Source organism: Callospermophilus lateralis, chromosome 19, assembly GCF_048772815.1.
Source record: "Callospermophilus lateralis isolate mCalLat2 chromosome 19, mCalLat2.hap1, whole genome shotgun sequence".
NCBI classification, from domain to species: Eukaryota; Metazoa; Chordata; class Mammalia; order Rodentia; family Sciuridae; genus Callospermophilus; species Callospermophilus lateralis.
In genome coordinates this window covers 13,549,178-13,565,068 of record NC_135323.1, presented here as the reverse complement: position 1 = coordinate 13,565,068, position 15,891 = coordinate 13,549,178, and the positions used below count along the sequence as shown (strand labels likewise).

Genomic DNA, 15,891 nt, shown 5'->3' with positions numbered 1-15,891 from the left:
CTTAAACTGGTTCTCGATTGCTGCTGTGATTGTCTGAGGATTTCAGACTCTGGCTTCTTCACTCTTCCAAAGAGGACTCTGCAGTGATTCTCCAGAAGCCTTTGGTCTCAGCCTAGGGTAGCACCTTGATCCCACCTGTTCTGGGACTTCAGCCTCTGGGACTGTGCAGCTCTTGGTTCCTCCAGCTCTCCAGCCTGCAGAGGGCCACTGGGGACTACCACCCAGTTTCTGGTTGTGTAAGCCAATCTTGTAAGTCCCCCTTTTGTATTTCCCGTTCTTTCTGTTCCTCTAGAGAACCCTAACAAGGTATTTACATGGCATTTACATGTTGTTATAGATTACAAGTAATCTAGAAAGGATTGAAGAATATAGGAAGACGTATGTAGGTGACATGCAAGTACTATGCAGCTTACACAAGGGACAGCAGCATCTGAAGACTGGTACCTTTGTGAGGTCCTGGAACCAATCCCCGCAGACAGCGGGATGGGACTGTGTTTTAGGTGTGCAGCTGCAGCTATATATTTTGGTGGTTTGGGAAAGGACATGGCAGGAGTGTCACTGCATACAGCTTGGAAGTAAGAAAATCCAGTTTGAGCTTGTTTTTTCTTCAAACTGGACAACTTCAAAAGGGTATAGGAGCAAAACCTGGGAAAGAGACTCTAGGAAGACGAGGGAGGGGAGGAGGGTGGGAAACCCCTGGGAACAGAGGAGCCAAAATCCTCTCAGGTGTGGGGAGGGGGTGTTGCAAGGGACAACAGGTTTTTCCTGCAGGATGAGGTCAGGAGTGGGCCACTGGGCGACATCTAGGTGGGAATAAAAGCTCAGAGCAGCTCAGAGCAGCTCAGAGCAGAAGACCAAGGTTTGGAAGATCACAGGGAGCAGAAGGTCAGGGCCAGGCTGCCAATCCAGGGGAGGACGAGGGGTGGGCCAGAAAGCAGGTCAGATTCTGTGGTGCTGTCAACCCCTGCGCCTCCACCTTGACCACAATGACAGACTAGTCTGTGCCTGAGCACCTGGCCAAGTGTCATGGCTGGGCTGAGACAGGGCTTGTGGGATCCACACATCTGGACCAAGGGTGCAAAAGCAGAAGCCACAATGGGTGTAACTTGTGAAGGGAGCCAGGCAACTGATGAGGTCATACTGTATGGAAACTGGTGAACTCCATCATCTGCTTTGTGGAGGACAAGGGACACACGCTCTGAAAGTGGCCACAGCATCTGATAACAACCCATTTCATGGATAAGAGCATGGCTTCCAGAAAACTGCCTTGAGGAATCCCATAGCTACTGCTATAGGATTCGGTTGTCTCCTCTAGAAGATGGTTGTGAGAAATGAAGCCAGCACGCAAACCCTCGACAACACGCTTAAGGGTAACGCCAGGCTGGAAACACCTCCTGTTGTCATTAGAGACACGCGCCACTCCTTGAAGGTAGGTGGCCAGGACTTAGCTGGGCAGGGCAGAGAGTACTAAAGAGGACGGCCTGGGGCGCAGGTTAGACCTGTCCTATCAGAACCCCAGGGATTTCTGGATAAACTTCCCTGTGCCTCAGTTTTCCTTTTGGTTAGTGAGACCGCCTGTCGGGCCAGCATGCACACAGGAGAGCTCGGGAGTGGGAGTTAGTCCTTCACCACGTCCTGCTGGAGCGCCTGGGCTTGTGTGAGGGATGGTAAGATGAGTGACGGGTGGACCCAGAGGTCAGGCCCGAGACATCTGGTCATCCTGGCACAGCAGGTCTCTGCTCCCACAGAGCTCCCCTCAAGCGGGGGGCGGGGGCAGGGGTGTGGAAGCAGAGGAGGTCCACAGGGGGGCAGGTGGGTGCTGGCTACGTGGGAAGGGTGGCCTCAGAAGGTGTCAGATCAGGATGACGAGAAGGGGAAATCCAGGGTAGGCGCGGTTCATGCAGAGAAGACAGGCGTGCAGGCCCTAGAGTGCTAGAGGAAGTGTGTTTGTGTGAACACAACTTGGGTGCAACGGTTTCCCTTCCATCATCAAACTTCCTGGGAAACCTACCTCGTCCTTGGCCAGGGTTTTCAGGTGCTCCAGGATCTGGGCCATCACAGTCTCACACAGCTTGTTGTTCTCAGCCAGGAACTTGGAGTCTCCCCCATAAAGGCTGTCATTGGAGTCCACTGGGCCGACGTGAGAGAGAGACAGAGACAGCGGAATGGGTTCAGTGCAGAGCGCTGCTTGGATCCCCATCATGTGGGCAAAAGGAAATTTTTAAAAAGGAAGCCAGACCGACCCAGGCCTGTGGCCAGCAGGAGGAACACCCAAGTGTCACACGGTTTCAGCAGATGGCAGCAAATCATGGCAGGGCAAATGGGAATGGCCAAATTCTCCCATGGGCCTTGGGCATCACAAGCACTTGGCCTTGAGAAGAATGTGTGCCACAGCCCCAGGGGTGTGGAAGTCGTCCCAGCTCCAGGCCTTGGGTGGAGAGGGAGGCAGCAGCTGCCTGCCCACTAAGGGCTTCACCCATGTCACTGCACAGCCTCAAAAGCTGCACATGAACGAGATGCGCGTCACCTCCCCTCATGGATGGGCTCAGAGGCAGTCCCAGCCAAGACCCTTAACTAGGAAGTCAGCAAAGGGAAGGACACGGGACACAGGCTCAGCCACTATGGTGCCGCCAGTCCCCTGTAAGCCCCCACTTGACGGCGCAACCAGAAGCACCTTGACCGCCATTAAGTTCTCCAGGTCAACTTCTTTCAAAGCTCACATCACTTTGACGATGTCTCTTGCCAAAAAGTCCTCCACTCTCTGCTTGGTCACCTCTGGTGACAACCACTGTCCCATGCAGCCAAGGACAGCCCGAGAATGGGCTCCTGTCTCCTTCCCGTCACTCACCTTCACGCAAGGCGCGGTCTCCTCTGGGTAAGGGAAGGGCAGAGACGCCACATTGAGCCGTTCTGCACTTTGGCTTTTCACTTACTGATAAATCTTGGAGCTATTGGTGTCAGCTCAGCCCTGTAATGGCTGAACATGTTCCTCTGCAGGACAGACCAGAACCTATTCAGTCGCCCCTGCTGCAAACACGACATTCTTTTGCAGGGCTGGAGATGGAGCCCAGGGCCTTGGTCGTGCTAAGCAAGCACTCTACCCCTGAGCTACCCATGCCCAGCCCAGCCCCTCCTCCTCGCAGCTTGGCACCAGCTGGCACAAAGCTGAAGTCCACAATGAACCACGGCCTCCGCCTTGCGGGAGTTCATGCTTCCCTCCACACATGGGGGGCTTCTCCCCTTCTCTCCAGGGTGCGCGAGCGGCGCTTTCCTGGCACAGCCTGTCAGTGTGGGCACTCGGCACTGTGCAGTCCTGGAGCCGGGACAGGGCTCAGCGGTCAGGAGGAAGTGCAGGGGCAGCTCCTGCTACTTCCAGTGTGGCAGGAGCCTACGATTTAGGCCACTGTGCCAGATGTGGGACATTTGATAAACTACCAGCCATGCTTGTGCCTTAGGAGGGCGCGGTGCAGCCACTGTGCCAAGGATGCTGCAGCTCCGTGGTGCGGGGACACTGCATAAACCAAGTGCGGCCAGTGCCTCTCTGCTGGAGTGTAATGGGTGCTGCTCTTCTTGCCTCATTTCATTACTCTTAGGATAACGTGGGAAGGATTCTGTCCCACAGTTCACAAGAGACAATGTAAGAAACACAGGAGGGCTGTGAAGCCAGACAGGGAAGGACAAACGGCATGCAGTCTCACTTGCAGAAGGGAAGGCTGAAAGGGAGCCACGGTGGGTGGTCCTGTTGTGGTCCAGCCATCTGCAGGCGTCTGCGGAGAAAGTCACCCGACTGCTGGCTACCAGCAACAGAAACGGGTCATGTCCAACAGACCCCTCCAAGAGGGCCAAGAAAAAGCGAAAGTACAGTGTTCAGGGATGGCTTCTGAGCTTTTAAGGTGACCCTAATAGGAAAATTGGCAAATACCTCAATCATCTGAATAAAAAATACATTTATGTGGACAATATTTAAGTGGGGAAAAAAAGAGGCAACTTAAAAGAAAAAAAAAATCCAAATAAGGAATAAGCCAAACATTTCAAAAATAAAAATCAACTTCAATTAGTAATCAAAGAACAACTTTTTTAGCCCAGCGTGGTGGTGCACACCTGAAAATCCTAGAGGCTCAGGAGGCTGAGGCAGGAGGATCACAAGTTCAAAACTAGCCTCAGCAAAAATGAGGCATTAAGCAACTCAGACTCTGTCTCTAAATTTTAAAAAACACAGAATAGGGCTGGGGATGTGGCTCAGTGGTCAAGTGCCCCAGAGTTCAATCCCCAGTGCCTGCCCCCACACACACAGAAAAGAATTTTTAGAGAAAAATTATTTATATGAACAAAGGTTTGAAAGAATCTGAGAAAACTATTGGTGGAATTGTAATAGTTGAGAAATTATTATGAAAAGAATTTCCTCTACTGCTACATACCATTAGGATGATTATAATTAAAAAAAAAAAAAAATTAAGTTAAAACATGAACAACAAGCGTTGGTGAGAAAGTGAAGAAACTGGAACCCTGTGCTTGGCTGGTAGTGATTATACCAGGTGATGCTGCATGGAAAACATCTCAGTCCTCAAACAGTTAAACACAGAATTACCATGGGACCAGCATTCCTAGCCCAGATAAATGCCCCCGGGAACCGAAAGTTGGGACTCTTAACACCAATGCTCACATTCACTATGGCCAAAAGGTGGAAACAGGAGAAGTGGCACATGCCTGTCATCCCAGTGGCTCCGAAGGCTGAGGCAGGAGGATCTCGAGTTCAAAGCCAGACTCGGCAATAGCAAGGCCCCTAAGCAACTCAGTGAGACCCTGTCTCTAACACAAAATAGGGCTGGGGAGTGGCTCATTGGTTGAGTGCCCCCGAGTTCAATCCCTAGTAATCCACCCCCACCAAAAAAAGGTGGAAACAACTCAAGTGTATCAAAAGATGAATGGATAAATAAAATGTGGCACATCCAATGAGATCAATCAGCCTTAAAAGGGAATGAAACCGACATTGGCTATAGCTAAGGGCAATATGCCGGACACAAAAGGACAACACTTCACAGTTCTCACAAGAGGTTCCTAGAACAGGCAGGTTCTTATTGATACAGTAGAACAGAGGTCACCAGGGGCCGGGGGCAGGGAGAAATGGTGAGCTAATACTTGGTGCAGGATTTCAGTTGAGATTAAAAACTCCGGAAATGGATAATGGTGATGGTAAGTGTATATGTACTTGATAAAATTATTAAGTACACAAATCAGCTTTATGTTATACACCTTTTATCAATAAAAAATGTTAAAGGAAAAAGGGAAAAGTCTTATCAAACAAGTCTAGCTCTTCTGACTTAGGATAAATTTCTTGGGATGATTTTCCTAAGAAATATTGTTTATGAATATGTATCAATGAATCCATTATTATGTATGATTGTGATTCACCAAGAAAATAAGCCAACAGATGTTCAAAGATGCATGTATGTAATACTCCTTAAGCTGGTGGTTATCGTAATGAGAGGAGAAGCAAAAAAAATCCACCAATTTGAATGCTTTGTGGTACTGTTAAGGCACCACGGAGACGATAAAAGCATTTGATCTATACCCTCCAAACAGATTTACTAAGAGCTACAATATTTTAAAGGAACCAAACAGCACACATAGCAAAGCCCCTACATACAGCAAATAAACAAGTACATATATATTTGCCAATTTATAATTTCCTAGGAACTAATTTAAATTTTTAAAATTACATTTCATTATCTTGTGTATTTCCTAGAAGCTTCCTTGAATCTTTTGGGGGAACAGGCAGGTGTAAGCACACGTTAGTTAGCTAACTGATGGCAAATAGTTCCAGAGCCGCTTTCTGTTCATTGCCAGTTGACAACTGAGGAACAACAGATGTTCACCAGCCTTTTATTTTGAAAAACGTCAAGGCTATAGAACAGCAGAAAAAACCCCACTGCAGTGGATCTGCCTGCTTCTGAGAATCACCAAGCCATAACATTCGGCTACTGGTGTGCCAGCTCCTGGCTGGCTGGCCACTTTTTTCGGCTGAGCCATTCGAAGGCAAACTGTAGACACACTGCCTAAGAATGAGAGCCCGCTGGCCTCTTTGCTCCTCGGCTCCTGTCTGCAGGCAGAGATGATCTGATCTGATCCTGCGCTGGTCATCCAGGGGGACCTCCTGGGGACCTCCAGGCTGACTGCTTCCTTAGCAGGTACTCATGATGTTCTTGGGAGTGACTGGCCTTGGCTGCGGGGTAAGCCCAGGGTTTGAGGTGGCTCCCACTGCCGAGCTCAGCTACTGTCTTGGACGCAAAAGAAGGCAGCTACGAGAAGAATCTGAGTCGGAGTTACAGAGTGGCAAAACTGCAGTTGAAGAAGAAATTTCTCATGTCTGTTGTTGAGGACAAGAATAGTTCTGATGTGAATTCTCAGTTTCCCTCTGGGATGAGTCTGCTAGCATTCTGATCAGCCCAGCTCTGGAGGAGAGGGAGGGGCCAGGGTATGTTCAGAGCAGGTGGTTCAGCCACTCTCTCACACACAGTATCTACGGAAAGAGCTTGCTCTGCACCAACTCCTGAGCTAAGAACTGGAGTTGCAGTGGGGACAAGAGCAATTGGTGTTGCCCTTGCAGAGGAGCACACAGCCCTCAGGCCACACAGACAACAAGCAGGCAAGCACACAGGGAGTGCCGAGTGCCAGCAGGGGCAGTTCAGGGATCATGGGATCCACAAATCTGGGCTTTGGATGGACTGTGGAATCAGTGAGAGGCTCTGAAGGCAATTCACTAGAGTTTAAAAAAATAAAAAATAAAAAAAGCGGGGGAGGGGGGTTTATCTGTGCTAACATCTGGCAGTCACAGAGGGAGAGAGAAGAGGATGGGTTTGCAAATCAGAATTAATCTGGTCAGGGCAGAGTGTTGAATGGGACTGTGAGTCCAGACATGGCTCTGGGGGAGGGGAGGGAGAAATGTCCCTCGCAAATGGCCACCAAGAATAGCCTATGATCTCTGACCCAGGGATCATGAACACAAATGCTTTAAGAGCCTGGCGGGTGACGTGGAAGAGTGAAGACCTGAGTGTACTCTTCCAGCAACGACAATGCTCCACAAATGGACACCCAGCGTCCAGGAACAGACTTCATTTCTACATCACACCCACATTCCTGCACGCTGGCCTGAAGGACTGAAGCTACTGCTGTAGGTAATGTCAGAATGTTCTTTTTATTAATCTGCAAAGAAAGCAGCCAAGTTATCCTTTGTTGATGCAAAAATGATCTTTCAAAAATTGAGTCAATGTTGTGTAAAAGACTGCCTAGAACAGGGAGGGAAGCAGGGAGAACAGAGTCCCCAACCCCGCAGAGCCTGCTGGCTTCCTGGGTCTCTCTTCTACTAAGACACTTGTCAGGTCACGATTGTGCAGCCAGAGTAAACACAGCTGGGCTGAGGAGGAGGGAAAGAAGATCCACCCTTTGCATCTTTAAAAAGCTAGAAAACAAGACTCCTGCCTGTCAAGTACAGCCTTGTTCCCTTTGCCACTCGGGCCTGGCCGTCCACCCTGGGACAACCACTAAAGGAAGGGAGGCGAGAGGGCGGGGTGCAGCCTGCTTCTGACAGGTACACAGGCCCCGCCTGCACCTAAAACTTCCTGTGTCGTTCAGAGCTTTCCACATATGTCACAAAGGGGAGAAGAAAAATGTAAACAAATCCAAGAAAAGATGCGCAGACTAGCACGACAAGCTTCACCTAGCACATCAGACACTGAGGGACGCTTGCAGAGTGATGTCATTTACGTGGGACTCAAAAACTGCTAACTTGTAAGGCCAGAGTGGTGCTGGTCTGTGGTGCTGGCTGGAACGGCCACAGGGGCTCCAGGGGAGCTTGTCATGTCGTTTCCTGATCTAGGTGAGGCTACCTGGGCATGTGCACTTCCTGTAACTCACTGAGCTTCACCGTTTCCTGTAGGAACGTTACACGTCATATTAAAATACCTTACCGTGTAATTGAAGCAGAGTAACACAGGCCCCCGGGTATGGTGCGGACTCACTTCCATGGCTACCTAGCCAGGAGCCTGAGAGCAGATCACGTGCGTCTCTGGGGCTCCCCTCATTCATATGTAAAGAGGGGACAAGAACACCTCATGGTAGCACCATGAAGACTGAGGGAGGAGAGGCCTGTGGGCTCTGGCGCGGGGCCTGGCAGCAGTAAGGCGCTCTGGTCACCATAGCCATCTTTAAAAGATTAACTGGCCCGTTACATTTCTATCAGCAGCCCCCCAATCCCAGCTAGAGTGCCTCTGAGGTCATCACAGAAGGCCACCCCTTAGCACCACAAGTTTGTCCACTGCAGTTTCCAAGCACAATGACACTTTTTTAAAACCTTAGCATTCACAATCATAGGCCAAAGCACTCAACAATCGGGCTATTTTTTGAAAACCAAAATTTGGAACTGAGGGTCTGACAAGCAGGAGGATACTTAGGTCCAGCATCAGGACTGTCCTGTTATGCCCTGGACATAAAGAGGCCATTCCCAAACCTGTACCAGCAAGTTCAAGATGGCCAGAAGCAGGTGGGGAACAAGGGTCTCCTCCTCAGCACCTGGGACTAAGGGGGCACAGGGCCTCAGCATCACCTGTGCAGGTTACAAACACTCTCCCGAGGGTCCTGCCCAGACGGGGAGCAACAGGCTGGGAGAAGCTGGTCCCCGTGCGCATGTCGCCACCATCAGGTTATTCTACAGCACGTCCACTAACGCTCATCTGATGGTCAAGATGATCTCAGATGTTTGTTAAACAGAGTCTCTCCTTAGGGATTCTATTTAGAAGGGACAGGAGGGGGCTCGGAAGTCTGGACTCGTGAGTTGACTCAGTCAAGCCCCAGAATGGGTAAATTCAGTGAAGCCCTGGACGAGGAGGACACGGTAGATGAGAGACCAGGGAGACGTGAGGAAGACACTGAAATGGCCTTTCCTGAATTTCAAGGACTGCGTGGCTGGGGAGGGGACCCCGCTACCTTTGTCGATGTGGTACAGGTATGTCTCCTGGCTCATGGCGGACAGCAGGTGCAGGACACAGGTGTAGATGCGGATTTTGTCATCGCTGCTGTCCTCCCAGGTATAGTCTTGGATCACATTGAGAAGCTCTCGAACAAGAAACAGGACCCCGTGTTCAGGATGATCCTGGTGGAGAGGCAAACCAAGATAAATAAGCCTAGGTACGAAGCGGGAAGAAGGAAACACCCAAACCAAATCAAAACCCGACACCCAAAGCCCCTCCCCCAGGAGCTGTGGGGGGGATTAATGTGCCAGTTAGTTGACGTGGGCCGCGCAGGAGCAGGGTGAGCAAAACAGAGAGGGTGACAGAGGGTCATTCACCCCATGGATCAGCACATGCCTGCCTGGGAACCAGCTGGGAGCCTCCTGTTCAGGCCCAAGGAACTGAAAGCAGCTACCTGTCACTTAACGGCCTATTTCCAGAATCGTTTTTTGGTCGTGATGTGACGGGGAACAAGTTCAATTCAGTTCCAAACGGTGTGTGGTCACGTGGCTCTTCCCCAGAACTGCCAAAGCTGCCTCATCCCACAAGGAATACAGCCCAGTGTCCCTGTGCGCAGCCCAACCAGCCCTCCATCCAGCCACATCACCTGGGGCCTAGCAGGACACAGGGGGCACATTCGACAGGTTGAATGAGGAAGGCTGAATGAAGGAGTATCTATCTGAAAATCAGGGCCACTGTGAAGGGAGCTGGCAACCAAGGTGAGGCCCCAGGGTCTGGACACTTGGGACGGGGGTCAGGGGGAGGGGGTGTGGGGGTTGCTGGTGGCATCCTCAGGGTGAGGGAAGCAGGTGTGGTATTGCTGGACCTGCACAGCCTCAGCTGGGCGAGGCCATCTGGCACAGATGTGGCCTTTGGTGGAAGAACAAAGCCACTGCCAAGAAGCATGGCCCGTGAGCATGGGGGGACGGATACCCCAACCCTGCCCTCCAATCTCAGCAGTGCCGCCTACTGGTAAACAGGTGGAAGCTGGGAGGAAGGCTGGCCTGGGGACACAGTCCCCAGAGGCTGGTCTCCCCAGCACAGAGCAGGACAAAATAAATAAGGACAGCTCCTGGAACTCTTCAAGATACCACTGTGAACCCCAATTTCACAGACAGGAAGTGAGCTGCAGGGAGGGTATGTGACCCCAGGTCACCCTGATGGTACATGCAGACACGAGATTTGAGCCCCAGCAGTCTGGCTCCAGAAGACATTGCTAACCGTGGGCAATGTCTTCAGAGGCATGTCCCCTGTCCCCCCCAGTCAACCACCCTGAAGCAAGTATGGAGCACAGCAAGAGCTGAGCCGGGCAGAGTGGGCTGCTGGGCTGACTGGCAGGACGCGAGCAGCATGGCAGTGCCTGGGGTGGGGACGGCCTTCTGTGCAGGGTTAACACCTATGGAACTGCACTCTGGCTGCTCCACTCAGTTGGTCTCCACAGGCAACTTGGCGCCACGCGCCTCTACTCACAGCTCCTAATTAGGCTACTTTGTCCTGCTGTGAGGATGTTCAAGTCGTTTTATTTAAGGATCTGCCCTGGGAATAACAATCTGAATGTTCTAGTAATTTACTTTCAACCAAATGCTGTAACCCCTCATGGGGGACCATTCCACACACCTTCAAAGAGGTGGAACGAAGGGTAACGTGGAATTCATGGTTTGTAGGGAGCCACTTCTGTGAGCTTCTGCTCCCAACCGAAGGGTGAGGGGTTATTTTCAATATGCATACAGGCAAGTTTCCCATGTGACACTCCTGCTTCAGTGTTGACATTAAAAAAAAAAAAAAAAAAAAGGCACTTTGATGCCAACTGAGGTATACAGAATTTTTTTAAAGAAGGAAGGTCCTGGATACAGATGGCACTTTCAGGGGGAAAGGTTCCCCACTTTCCCCTGGCAAGACACTTCCCAGGCAGAGCAACCAAATACCAATAAGGTGGGTCCCAAGGGGCACCCAGCTGGCTTCCACCAGCAGCAGCGTCCCCTGGGTCTCTGGTCTGCAGGAACCCTCCACCCCGCCATACTCCTTAGGAAAAGGAATACCCAAGAACCAAATGACTGACTCCCAGGAAGCCAAGTTGGGAGGCAGCCAAGATGGCAGCAGAGAGGAGATCCTGGCAGGCCACTTAGTAGCTGATGACCCTCTAACCGCTTTGAGCCTCAGTTTCCACTTCACTGAAATAAGCATAACATACAGGCTTTATTCCGAGTATTTGTGAACTATTATGGGCTGGTTCATTGTAAGAGGCACATATGATTAAATAAGGCCCTCGAGCAAAGGAGCCAGACATAAGGGCTGGGAGAAGAACAGAAAAGGAAATAAGAAACGTTGGTGACAAAAAAAGAGGAGACACATGCGAACTGATGGGTCCTGGGCCCTGTGTCTCCCCAAGCTCGCTCGCTCGCCCTCCTCCAAGCTCTGGCATCTCCGAGGGGCAGCCCCTCTGGGGCACAGCGCTCCTCCTCACCTCAAGGCCTTTACCCTCGCTATGCCCTCCCCTCCCCCTGCACCTGGTTAACCTCTTATGCCTCTTCCTTCAACTCTCAGCTCAGTAGCACTTTCTCACAGACCTCCCCTGGGGCTCTCAGAGATCCCTGCAGTTCTTTGCGATCAGTGTTAAATATGTGTTTAATATCAAACCTGTCTTCTGAAGTGAGGTCCCTTCCTCTTGTGCACGTCTCAATTCCCAGATCAAAGATATCTGTGGAACAGACTGAACAAGGGAAGCTTAGGACCTGGACACCTTGCTAGGCATGTGGCTGGACCTTCTCACAAGGAAAAGAAGGATAAGAGAAGTCTCCCTGCTGCAGCATCCATGATCAATGTCAGAAAATTGAGGATGATGATGTTCTGATACCTACAAACTTCGGCTGAATCAAAATTAGGCCCTGAGCCGGGCACAGTGGGGCATGTCTGAAATCCCAGGGGCTCAGGAGGCTGAGGCAGGAGGACTGCAAGTTCAAAAACCAACCCCAGCAACAGAGAAGTCCAAAAGCAACTCAGCAAGACCCTGTCTCTAAATACAAAACAAAACAGGGCTGGGGATCTGGCTCAAGGGTCGAGTGCCCCCAAGTTCAGACTCGGGTACCAAAAAAAAGTGAGGTGGGGGGCTGAAACTATGACGCCAAACTTCCTGGGTCAAATCTACTTTATTTGCCTAGCCAAATGTCATTAAATGAAACGTGTCAGCTCAAGTACATAAAGAAGATTGTTCTGCAGACAGAGTGGGCCACCAAGAGACTGACAGACTGAACCCAAAGCAGAATGCTTCAGAATGCTCCAGAATGCTCCAAAAGCTCACCTTCAGCAGAGGAAAGAAGGCCAGCTTGGGGAACACCCACCTGTGCATTAGGAACATGAAACAGGCCAGATACTTTATCTGGTTGAAAACTACTTAGTTCTAAGCAAATGAAGTGAACCAAAGCTTCTCAAATCATCCTTTAAAAAAGCCCTGAACACTGTTGGTAGAAATGTAAAATGGCACAGTCACTATGGAAAACAGTTTTGAGGTTCATCAAAAACTTAAAAGGCACATATCTGGAATCCCAGTGACTAGGGAGGCTGCAGCAGGAGGATTGCAAGTTTAAAGCCAGCCTCAGCAAAAGCTAGGTGCTCAGCAAGTCCGTGAGACCCTCTGTCTAAACACAAAATAGGGCTGAATATGTGGCTCAGTGGTCATGCCTGAGTTCAATCCCTGTTACAACCCCCTCCACCAAAAAACAAACCAACAAACAAAAAACACACAATTTGAAGATAGAATTACATGATCTAGCAATCCTGTGGTTAGGTATAGCCCCAAAGAAAGCAGGTGCTTGAAGAGCTCTGAGCACACCTGTGTTTACTGTGGCACTATCAGAATGGCCAAGATGTGGAAACCACCTACTGGGTCCACAGATGGACGCATAAAGAAATGTGGCCTACACATACCATGAAATACTATCTGGCTTTAAAAAATGGTGAATGTCTGCAACATGTGACAAGTGGGCTGCAGCCTAAGAATGCCCTAAGTGAAATAAGCCAGCGTCAGGACAAACACGGCATGAGTCCACTCATGTGGGGAATCAGGCAGCAACAGTGTCTGCACAGGAGGGGGAGGAGAAACGGGGCAACTACTCCAGGGGCAGTTTCCGTTAAGTTCTAGGGGTGTGCTGCCCAACACTGTACCTGCAACCAACAATACAGTATGTATTGTTATACACGTGCTATAATTTGTTAAAATGGTAGATGTCATGTGGTCTTACTGCAATAAAAAAATTTGAAATTTTAAACAAGTTGTGGTTATGCATAAATGGTAGAAAGATCAGTAAAGGGGAAGGAGCAGGGAGTGGGGAGAGGGAGGGAAGGCGAAGTGCTGTCTGAATTACAAGATCTATTCCAAGCTTGTATAATTCTGTGAAAATGGATTCTACTGTCAGATGTAATAAAAAGAACCACTAAAAAAAAAAGTTGTGGAATGAAAGGTTAACAATCTGAATCAAGTGAAGTGGCAGGCAGGAGCTGTCGTCTTACTGTATCTAGTCATGGTGGGCATGGCTCAGGTGTGTGGTCCATCTGACCACCTGGGAGCTCACCGGCTCTCAGTCTTGGCTATTCAGGCTGAACGTGCTCATGTACCCACAGAGCTGGCAAATAGTTACGGTATTCTCCTTGTGTCCAGGTTATGTGCCCAGACCCCTAGTGATGCCTGAAACCACCAACAGTACCTGATCCTGTATATGCTGCTTTCTCCTGTATGCAGTTACAAATAAAGTTTTATAAATTAGATACAGTAAGAAACTAAAATAGAACAATTGTAACAACATGATAATAGGTTACAATTTTTTTTTTCTTTAAAAATGTTCATCTTTTCACTTAAAGAAATCACTTCACAGCTTCTCTCTGGCAAATTCAAACCATCAGCATCACTACTCTTGTGCTTTGGGTCATTATTTAGCAAAATAACGGTTACTTGAATGCAAGCCCTGTAATGCCAGAGAGGTGATCTATAAACTCAGGCTAGTGAGTGAATATAGAGCAGGTAGCATATACAGCATGGATACACTGAACAAAGGGATAATTTACCTCCCAGGCAGAATGGTGCAAGATTTCATCAAACTTCCCACAATGGCACATAGTTCTAAACTTATGTTTTAGTTTTTTTTTTTTCCTGGAAATTTTCATTTAATATTTTTGGACTGAGGTTGATGTAGGTAACAGAAACCACAGAAAACAAAAGAGCAGACAGGAGAGGTTTCTGTAACAATGCTGTAGCTCACAAGATAGAATGCAGGGCTGCATCCCTCAGTGACAGTGAGAAAACCGCACAGTGCAAACATGCTGAGCTCAGATCATGCAGGCAGGCTCTGGTGTCAACAGGCCCAGGTTCAAATCTTGCTCTGCTACTTCCTAGCTGTGCGACCTCAGGCATACTGTGTGGCCTTTTCAATGTCATGTTCTTCTGAGTGGAAAAGGTTCAAAAATCCTGGTTTGTGGAGGTTGGGGAGGATTCCCAGAGACTGACAGCTGATGAAGGGCTTCAGAACAACAAAAAACTGGGCATCCAGAGAGATGTAGATGGCGGCTATTCTTTGCCTCGTCATTACTAAATCCCAGCCAAAGCATGTGCACTGACATCAGCGACAATAACTAAAATCTTGAGAGCAGAGGCCATTCCCTTGATGCCTAAGGAGCCAGGTAGGCAACAGAAATGGGTTTAATGCATCTAGAAGAGCCCAGGGGAGCTGAAGAGGTGCACACACCTGCCTGACAAGGTGGCTGCTTCCCAGATGTGGCTAACTGGCCAGGTCATGGAATATGGGCCCCACTGGCAAAAACTGATTTTTCAAAGGGAGCCACAAATTTGGATTTTCATTGATCAAATTTTAAATGTGGGCAACTCACTCCAGATGTTTCCATCACCACGTGGCTGACAAGCATGACCACAGGTGGGACTCTGCCCTCTGGTCATTGATTTGCAGCCCCAGGGACAGAGGTCCGGGACTATGAAGCACTTTCATAGTCATCAATTCATTCAACCCTTGCAGCTGTCCTGCAAGGTGGGCACTCTGATGACATAGAAAGGTGACAAACAAGGCTCTGAGGGTCACACAACACCCCCAAGGTCCCAGAGCTACCAAGTCCTGGGGTCAGAACTGAACTCAACTTTCTGACTCTGGGGACAAAGACTGCAGAAAACCCTACACAGACAGTAAAACACATCCGACCAACCCACCACCTCCACCGGCTGCCTCGGTGGACACTGGGATTTTTTTCTTTTGTCCTCTCACATCATAAGTAATGGACTATCCAAAGAGGAGAGGCACTGACCATACGGCACTAATAGGGATCAAAAGCACTTCACCAAGTATAGGTGAAGACACTCCAGGATGTGCCCCTGCAGCTCTATCCCTTGACTCTGGCCCACCCCTCTTGCAGCACCGCCCACCCACCTGCAGGATGACAGAGGTCCGCACCCTGCAGTAGTGGCTTGCAGTTCCAGGGGCCTCCTGACCCCTCCCCTGAGAACCTGGGAGCTGATGAGTTTGCAGCTGGGACGCCTTTTGTTTCCTCAGCTTTGCTGAGCTCCGTGTAATCCACATCCCAAACAATGGCTGCGTTTATAATGCACAGTCCAACCACTGTCAGGGGCTTACAGAGCTGCGATCATCACACTCCATTTTAGAACATTTCATCACCGGTTGCAGGAACCCCACACCCATGGGAGCCGAGTCACTTTCACGGCCAAGTTCAGAGTTGTGTTTCTCCAAGGGCCATCCTACGTCTCCCTAAGCCTGAATCACTGAGAGCTTCCGAAAAGGCTGACTCAACTCAGGGGCCTGCTCCAATCCACTCAGCCTCCTGGGAGGGGTCCCAGACGCAGGGGTGGGAGGAGGAGGAGGAGGTGAGATTC

The 15,891-nt window shown here is 49.8% G+C and overlaps 1 protein-coding gene across 1 annotated transcript in view; it reads right to left on the bottom strand.

The window, feature by feature from the left end:
- Vps35l (VPS35 endosomal protein sorting factor like) overlaps positions 1–15,891 on the bottom strand; it is a 105,296-nt gene that overhangs the window by 2,906 nt on the left and 86,499 nt on the right. Inside the window, exons 28-29 of the mRNA XM_076840787.1 lie at positions 8,983–9,148; positions 2,012–2,130 (exon numbers count right to left, since the gene is read on the bottom strand). Coding sequence (XP_076696902.1) covers positions 2,012–2,130; positions 8,983–9,148 — 285 coding nt within the window. The remainder of the gene's footprint in view (positions 1–2,011; positions 2,131–8,982; positions 9,149–15,891) is intronic.